An 8,085-nucleotide genomic window follows, 5' to 3' on the forward strand; every position below is an offset into this window, starting at 1 on the left:
TGAACCGGAACACCGACAGTGATACATACAAATGCTGTCATCTTTTGCTGGCAGTGAACGGGCACAAATTCCCACAGACATACTTCAGTCCTGTGAAAGCCTTCTCTCATAGCTGAGATGTTCAACAAGCTCATGATCACGTGTCTGAATACTTTTGGCTATATAGCGTACTGTACCGGTCTGTTCTAAACATTTGATCCTGGTCAGGGTTGTGGTGGATCCAGAGCCACCCCGAAATACTCAACAGGGCAACACTCACCCATTTCTTTTAATCCCAGTTCGTTTTAAAGGAGACCAACACAGACGATCGGAGAACACTCTCATAAACAGTGACCAGAGGTGAGATTTGAACCCAGGTCCTCATGATCCATGTTGATGTGTGGCACCCACACTGCCTGCCATACGACATGCCTTTATTTGCCGTATATACATATAGGGGTGTCCAGTACAACGTAAATCATTTTACATATATCCCAGCTTTTGTACGGTGCCCCTAGAGCTGAGAGGGTTAAGGGCCTTGCTCAAGGGCCAAACAGTGGCAACCTGGCAGTGCTGGGGGCTTGAACCAGCAACCTTCTGATTATTAGTTGATAAGAACAAGGGCCCAACAGTGACTGCATGGTAGAGCTGGGATTCAAACTCTCAACCTTTCAATTGATAACCCAAAGCTCTACTCACTAGGCTACCACTGTCTATATATACAGTATTGTGGCGCCGGCGAGCAGGAAGGAGAGCGTCGGGGCCGCGAGTGAGCTGCCCTTGGCAGTTCACTCAGTGGTTTAGGACTTACACGCATTCACACACACATACATTCATACAATAGACAAACATATAAGCTGCCTATCCAGCCCTCACCGCAGCCACCCAGTCTCCCACACTGGGATACACGCTGACGGTAAGCCTGGATACCACGGCCGCAAGGCTTTCTGGGTAGAGCCCGTGCCCCTCCCACTGGGGGACGCTACAGTATATATATTGTATATAGACAATACATTTACATTTACATTTTTGGCATTTAGCAGACGCTTTTATCCAAAGTGACTTACAGTATACAGTTGAAGCACTTGAGGGTTAAGGGCCTTGCTCAAGGGCCCAGCAGTGGTAAGCTGGCAGTGGTGGGATTTGAACCGGACACTTCTGATTACTAGTCCAGTACCTTAACCACTAGGCTACAACTGCCCTACAATAGTACGTATATAGACATATATATACAGTACACACACTGTCTATATATACATACAAACGGTCTATACATATATACTGTATATATACTGTCTATATACATATAAACTGTCTATACATATATACTGTCTATATATATATATACAGTGTATCACAAAAGTGAGTACACCCCTCACATTTCTGCAGATATTTAAGTATATCTTTTCATGGGACAACACTGACAAAATGACACTTTGACACAATGAAAAGTAGTCTGTGTGCAGCTTATATAACAGTGTAAATTTATTCTTCCCTCAAAATAACTCAATATACAGCCATTAATGTCTAAACCACCGGCAACAAAAGTGAGTACACCCCTTAGTGAAAGTTCCTGAAGTGTCAATATTTTGTGTGGCCACCATTATTTCCCAGAACTGCCTTAACTCTCCTGGGCATGGAGTTTACCAGAGCTTCACAGGTTGCCACTGGAATGCTTTTCCACTCCTCCATGACGACATCACGGAGCTGGCGGATATTCGAGACTTTGCGCTCCTCCACCTTCCGCTTGAGGATGCCCCAAAGATCTTCTATTGGGTTTAGGTCTGGAGACATGCTTGGCCAGTCCATCACCTTTACCCTCAGCCTCTTCAATAAAGCAGTGGTCGTCTTAGAGGTGTGTTTGGGGTCATTATCATGCTGGAACACTGCCCTGCGACCCAGTTTCCGGAGGGAGGGGATCATGCTCTGCTTCAGTATTTCACAGTACATATTGGAGTTCATGTGTCCCTCAATGAAATGTAACTCCCCAACACCTGCTGCACTCATGCAGCCCCAGACCATGGCATTCCCACCACCATGCTTGACTGTAGGCATGACACACTTATCTTTGTACTCCTCACCTGATTGCCGCCACACATGCTTGAGACCATCTGAACCAAACAAATTAATCTTGGTCTCATCAGACCATAGGACATGGTTCCAGTAATCCATGTCCTTTGTTGACATGTCTTCAGCAAACTGTTTGCGGGCTTTCTTGTGTAGAGACTTCAGAAGAGGCTTCCTTCTGGGGTGACAGCCATGCAGACCAATTTGATGTAGTGTGCGGCGTATGGTCTGAGCACTGACAGGCTGACCCCCCACCTTTTCAATCTCTGCAGCAATGCTGACAGCACTCCTGCGCCTATCTTTCAAAGACAGCAGTTGGATGTGACGCTGAGCACGTTCACTCAGCTTCTTTGGACGACCAACGCGAGGTCTGTTCTGAGTGGACCCTGCTCTTTTAAAACGCTGGATGATCTTGGCCGCTGTGCTGCAGCTCAGTTTCAGGGTGTTGGCAATCTTCTTGTAGCCTTGGCCATCTTCATGTAGCGCAACAATTCGTCTTTTAAGATCCTCAGAGAGTTCTTTGCCATGAGGTGCCATGTTGGAACTTTCAGTGACCAGTATGAGAGAGTGTGAGAGCTGTACTACTAAATTGAACACACCTGCTCCCTATGCACACCTGAGACCTAGTAACACTAACAAATCACATGACATTTTGGAGGGAAAATGACAAGCAGTGCTCAATTTGGACATTTAGGGGTGTAGTCTCTTAGGGGTGTACTCATTTTTGTTGCCGGTGGTTTAGACATTAATGGCTGTATATTGAGTTATTTTGAGGGAAGAATAAATTTACACTGTTATATAAGCTGCACACAGACTACTTTTCATTGTGTCAAAGTGTCATTTTGTCAGTGTTGTCCCATGAAAAGATATACTTAAATATCTGCAGAAATGTGAGGGGTGTACTCACTTTTGTGATACACTGTATATATAAACACACAACACTGTCTATATATACATATCAATTGTCCATACTTATATACTATATATATATATATATATATATATATATATACACAGTATATACTGTATACTGTCTATATATACATATAAACTGTCTATACATACACTGTTTATGTATATATACTGTGTATATATACACACACAGTCTACATATACATATAAACTTTATATATATATATATATATGGTGGTTACGGTACTGGACTAGTAATCCAAAGGTTGCTGATTCTAGCCTCACCACTGCCAGGTTGCTGCTATTGGGCCCTTGAGCATGGCCCTTAACCCTCAATTGCTCAGACTGTATACTGTAACTGTACTGTAAGTCGCTTTGGATAAAGGCGTCTGCTAAATGCATATATACACATATATACTATCTATATACTGTATATACACACACTGACTATATATACTGTACATATAAACTGTCTACACATATATACTGTATATATATACAGGGCCAAAAGTATTCGGACACGTGACCATGAGCTTGTTGAACATCTCAGCTAGAACCCTTCAGAGAAGCTTCTCACAAGACTTTGAAGCATGTATGTGGGAATTTGTGCCACTTTAATCAAAAACAAATTTTTTGACAGCATTTGTACGGCTGGGCACTGACTGATCAGTAGGAGTTCCGGTTCATCCCAGAGCTGTTAAGTGGGGCTGAGATCAGGGTCTCTGTGCAGGACACTGGAGCTTTTCTTCATGCTGGAACAGGGAAGATTAGAAAGGTTAGAAAAATGAGTCTGAATAGCTGCTCCTAAAGGTCCTGAATGACCTGAACGGCTTTTAAAACCTGTGTGAGGACACGCTTATCCGAAACAAAAGACCCCCCCCCCATTCCGAGCTAGCACGAAATGCTAACTTCATGCCGGCGTCCTCGCTCAGTCACTCTTTTAATAGCACAGACGGGTCGTGTTGCGAAATCCTGGCCGGCGTAGTGGCCTTCCCTTCACTCCCTGAAATATTCCCACCGCCGTGCAGTGAGCACACAAGCGTTTAATCTCGTACCTCCCTGATAGCGCCGGGCTCAGGTTATTGGGTCTATGTGGGTCAGGAAGCACATGTTCAGTTTCCCATCGAATCGGATCATATCTCCCGGTGCTGCAGACGCGTCAAGGTCAGAAAAAAAGCGAGAAGCTGCAGCGTGGATCTTCAGGGAGAACGTTCCACCGAAACTCGGTTAAATACGAGAGATCTTTTACTCTGGTGAGGTTATTATTAGCACCGCGGCTGATTAAGAGACCGCAGGATAAAGAACGCGATCTAAACTCTCTTTAAAGCTGTAAGATGTTCTAACGGCGAAACGTTTGAACCAGTTTGTGGTTTATCGGTTACGGAACACGTTCATTTACGTGAATCGTTGAGAACTTTGCAGTCTGGGCGCTCAAGTGGTGCAGAGGTAACTCAAGTTCAAGTCTCAGTTCTGCTATCAGCCAGCCGGGCGCCTACACAGACACACAATTGGTGGTGTATCTGTAGGGAAAGGAACAATGCCTGGAACAGGGTTCCTCATCACAGGGGAAATTGTGAATTGCGCCCTCTGCTGACCGGTAAAGTGGGGCATCCTTTATTATTACTACATCTGATATACTGTAGTATCAAACCCATGAGCGTTATGATGTTGTCTCTCTTACCCCAACTATGGAGTGTGTCCATGTTTCGAATTACGTGGGGGATGAGGGGGGTCTGACTCTCTTAATTAATACTTATGATGTAGCCTCGCTCACCCCAACCACCCTTAATTAACCATCCCTTAATGATGTAGTATCTTGCCCCAAACACCCAATCACCCTTAATAAACCATCCCAATCACCCTTAATAAACCATCCCAATCACCCTTAATTAACCATTCCAACCACCCCTAATTAACCATCCCAACCACCCTTAATTAACCATTCCAACCACCCCTAATTAACCATCCCAACCACCCTTAATTACCCATTCCAACCACCCCTAATTAACCATCCCAACCACCCTTAATTAACCATTCCCACCACCCCTAATTAACCATCCCAAACACCCTTAATTAACCACCTTTAATGAATCATCCCAACCCCCCTAATTAATTATCCCAAACACCATTAATTAACCACCTTTAATTAATCATCCCAACCACCCTTAATTAACCACCCTTAATTAACCATCCCAACCACCTTTAATTACCCATCTCTACCACCCTTAATTAACCATCTCTACCTCCCTTAATTAACCATCTCCACCACCCTTAATTAATCATCCCAACCATTCTTAATTAACCATCCCAACCACCCTTAATTAACCACCCCTTCATTATGTAGTATCTCGCCCAAAACTCCATGATTAACCATCCCAAACCACCTAATTAATCATCCCAACCACCTTTAATTAATCATCCCAACCACCCCAATTAACCGTCCAAACCACCTTTAATTAATCATCCCCACCACCCCAATTAACCATCCCAACCACCCTTAATTACCCATCTCTACCACCCTTAATTAACCATCTCTACCTCCCTTAATTAATCATCCCAACCATTCTTACCACCCCTTAATGATGTAGTATCTTGCCCCAACCACCCTTAATTAACCATCTCAACCATCCTTAATAAACCACCTTTAATAAACCATCCCAGCCACCCTTAATTAATCATCCCAACCACCTTTAATTACCCATCTCTACCACCCTTAATTAACCATCTCTACCTCTCTTAATGAACCATCTCCACCACCCTTAATCAATCATCCCAACCACCCTTAATCAATCATCCCAACCACCCTTAATTGACCATCCGTTCCTAACCTGACATTCCTCCACATCGAACTTGCCAGGATAGGTCTTCAGGAGCTTGTTTTGTGGAACAGATCCTTCCCTAATCTTCCCCAATTAAATATAATTGATTGTATTGATTGGTTATTAATGGGTGTGGATGAAACACTCTGAACCCAATATCAGAGGGGGTGTCCGCATACTTTTGGCCATCATGTCCCTTACAAATATACTTGAACTCTTGACTTCAGGAGGGTTCTGTATGGGTGTACACCATTAGTGACTTTAACTGAACCGTAAAATGACTAAGCAGGCGGTGCTTGAGCTGAGAAGCGCACATGTGCTGTCCTCTGAAATGTCTCATCATGCTGGGGAGTGATCCCAACACATGCTCTCAGGGTTGCCAGATATCCTGTTATTGTGCAAATTAAAATATTCGTGCACATCGCGTAATTAAAAAAGGACAGCTCCAGTGTCAATGAATAATATATTATAATGAGAATATTATAATAACTACATGCAGTTTAAATACAAACTTAAAGTAAAATATCGAAATAAGAAAGTGTGTGGAATTTGTTGACCTGGCAACCCGGTGGTAGCCATAGCGCAGAGTAGTCGGGCCAAAAACGTGGTTGTGCGTACATGGAGTCAAAACAGCAGCAGAAAGACAACAGGTCACACTGACACACACACACATGGAGATGTGAACAGTGCGCAACGGGAACCGCACAGTGACACCATGACTGCGCAACGATTCTGACCTCACGATGTACTCGATACGCTAAATGCGGGGTTTTGGGGGGACAGGGGCTCAAGTCCTGGTGTGTGGGTGCGTGTATACGTGCGTGTATGTGCGTGTGTGCGCGCTTACCGTCGGGTGGCTGCTGGAAGTTCACGTAGGCGTATCCGAGCGAGCGGCGAGTGATCATGTCGCGGCACACGCGGATGGAGAGGACGGGTCCGGCCGGGCTGAACTTCTCATACAGCATGGCCTCGGTGATGTCCGGGTGCAGGTCACCCACGTACAGAGAGGCCATGGGGTAGCTGCTGCCCGCCGCGTTCATGATCGCCGTGTCACTGACTGACCGAGAGTCCGAGTGCGCGTCTGCGTTAGCGCGGTGGATCCGGTGCGTGCGCGTCTCCTTTTACGCGCAGGAACTTTTGAATTGGAAGCTGCGGTAACACTGACAGCTGCGCCTTGGACTCGCTGCCTAACACCGAGGTTCGCTTGATTTAGGAAAAATAAGTTCAAATGAAATTCGATCTAATAAAACTGGTTTCTTTTTTTATTGCGGTTTTATGGATTTTTATATTTTTTATGTAGATTTTTTTTTTTTATAATTTTTTTGGAGACGCGAACAGTGAGTTGACACTCACGGTTTGGTGGCCGGGGGGGAAGAGAGCGGTCGGGGGGAACGCACTGGCACTTTATAACAGATCTGGGATCACACTAGGGAGGGGTGGTGGTGTAGGTTACACCCGTGACCAAACGGTATGAGAGTCCCAAATACCCAGCTAAACTTTTAACAGCGACACCCGGTGGAAATTACGCATGGAAATAAACGGGGATGCCAGATCAGTTCATTTGACTTGCTTTGGGTTGCCAGTTTATCGAATCCGTTCTTTTCTAGTCATTATTGAACTCCTTGCATGATGATGAAACCACATTCATTCACTTTTTCTTTAACTGTATCAGGGTCGCGCTTTTTCAGTGCGCAAAGGATGAATAAACCCTGGTTCGGGTGCCAGAGAGAACAAACTCACCCACTCTTATCTATGAGCTGAAGGTTTTAGAAAGTGGGAATATACTGCACAAGGGCAGAGGTTCTCAACCAGGGAGCCTAGAGGGGGGTTCCATTGCATTTCATTAAGAAGAGTAAAAGTCACACATAAATAGGCTTACAGGAGAGCTCTCGTGTTGTTATATCAGTTTATTTTAAAGTACCTATTGACCACGTTTGGTCTTTCAGAGGTGCAAGGTCAACAGATTCAGTTGTAGATGTAGACCAACGTGAGGACGCTCCTACCACCAGTTCATCAAAAGTAAACCCACCACATCAACCAAAATAAAAAAAATACCAAGATATTTACATTCATCAGAGATTCATCTCATTTCCCACAAGAAAGAAGGCAACACCTTTTTTTCATCCTTGCAAAAAGCATAAGAATAGTGTCATAACCAGTGTCAAGGGGGTCCCAGAAATTTTCTTATGCACAAAGGGGGTCTAAGAGAAAAGAAAGGTTGAGAAATGTTACACTTGGGTTCCTGAGAATAGGCACATGCAACAGTTCAAGTTCAGCTTTATTTGTATTGCACACTTGCACAGAGGTC

General features: G+C 44.4%; 1 protein-coding gene across 2 annotated transcripts in view; it reads right to left on the bottom strand.

Annotated features, from left to right (window-relative positions):
• Nucleotides 1–7,138, bottom strand: part of pabpc4 (poly(A) binding protein, cytoplasmic 4 (inducible form)) — a 24,511-nt gene extending 17,373 nt beyond the window's left edge. For both annotated transcript variants that reach the window (XM_063007443.1, XM_063007441.1), the window contains exon 1: nt 6,625–7,138. In XM_063007443.1, coding sequence (XP_062863513.1) covers nt 6,625–6,817 — 193 coding nt within the window. In that variant the 5' untranslated portion in view covers nt 6,818–7,138. The remainder of the gene's footprint in view (nt 1–6,624) is intronic.
• Nucleotides 7,139–8,085: the final 947 nt, after the last annotated feature.

This window comes from Trichomycterus rosablanca, chromosome 13 (genome assembly GCF_030014385.1).
Source record: "Trichomycterus rosablanca isolate fTriRos1 chromosome 13, fTriRos1.hap1, whole genome shotgun sequence".
In the NCBI taxonomy this organism is placed as follows: Eukaryota; Metazoa; Chordata; class Actinopteri; order Siluriformes; family Trichomycteridae; genus Trichomycterus; species Trichomycterus rosablanca.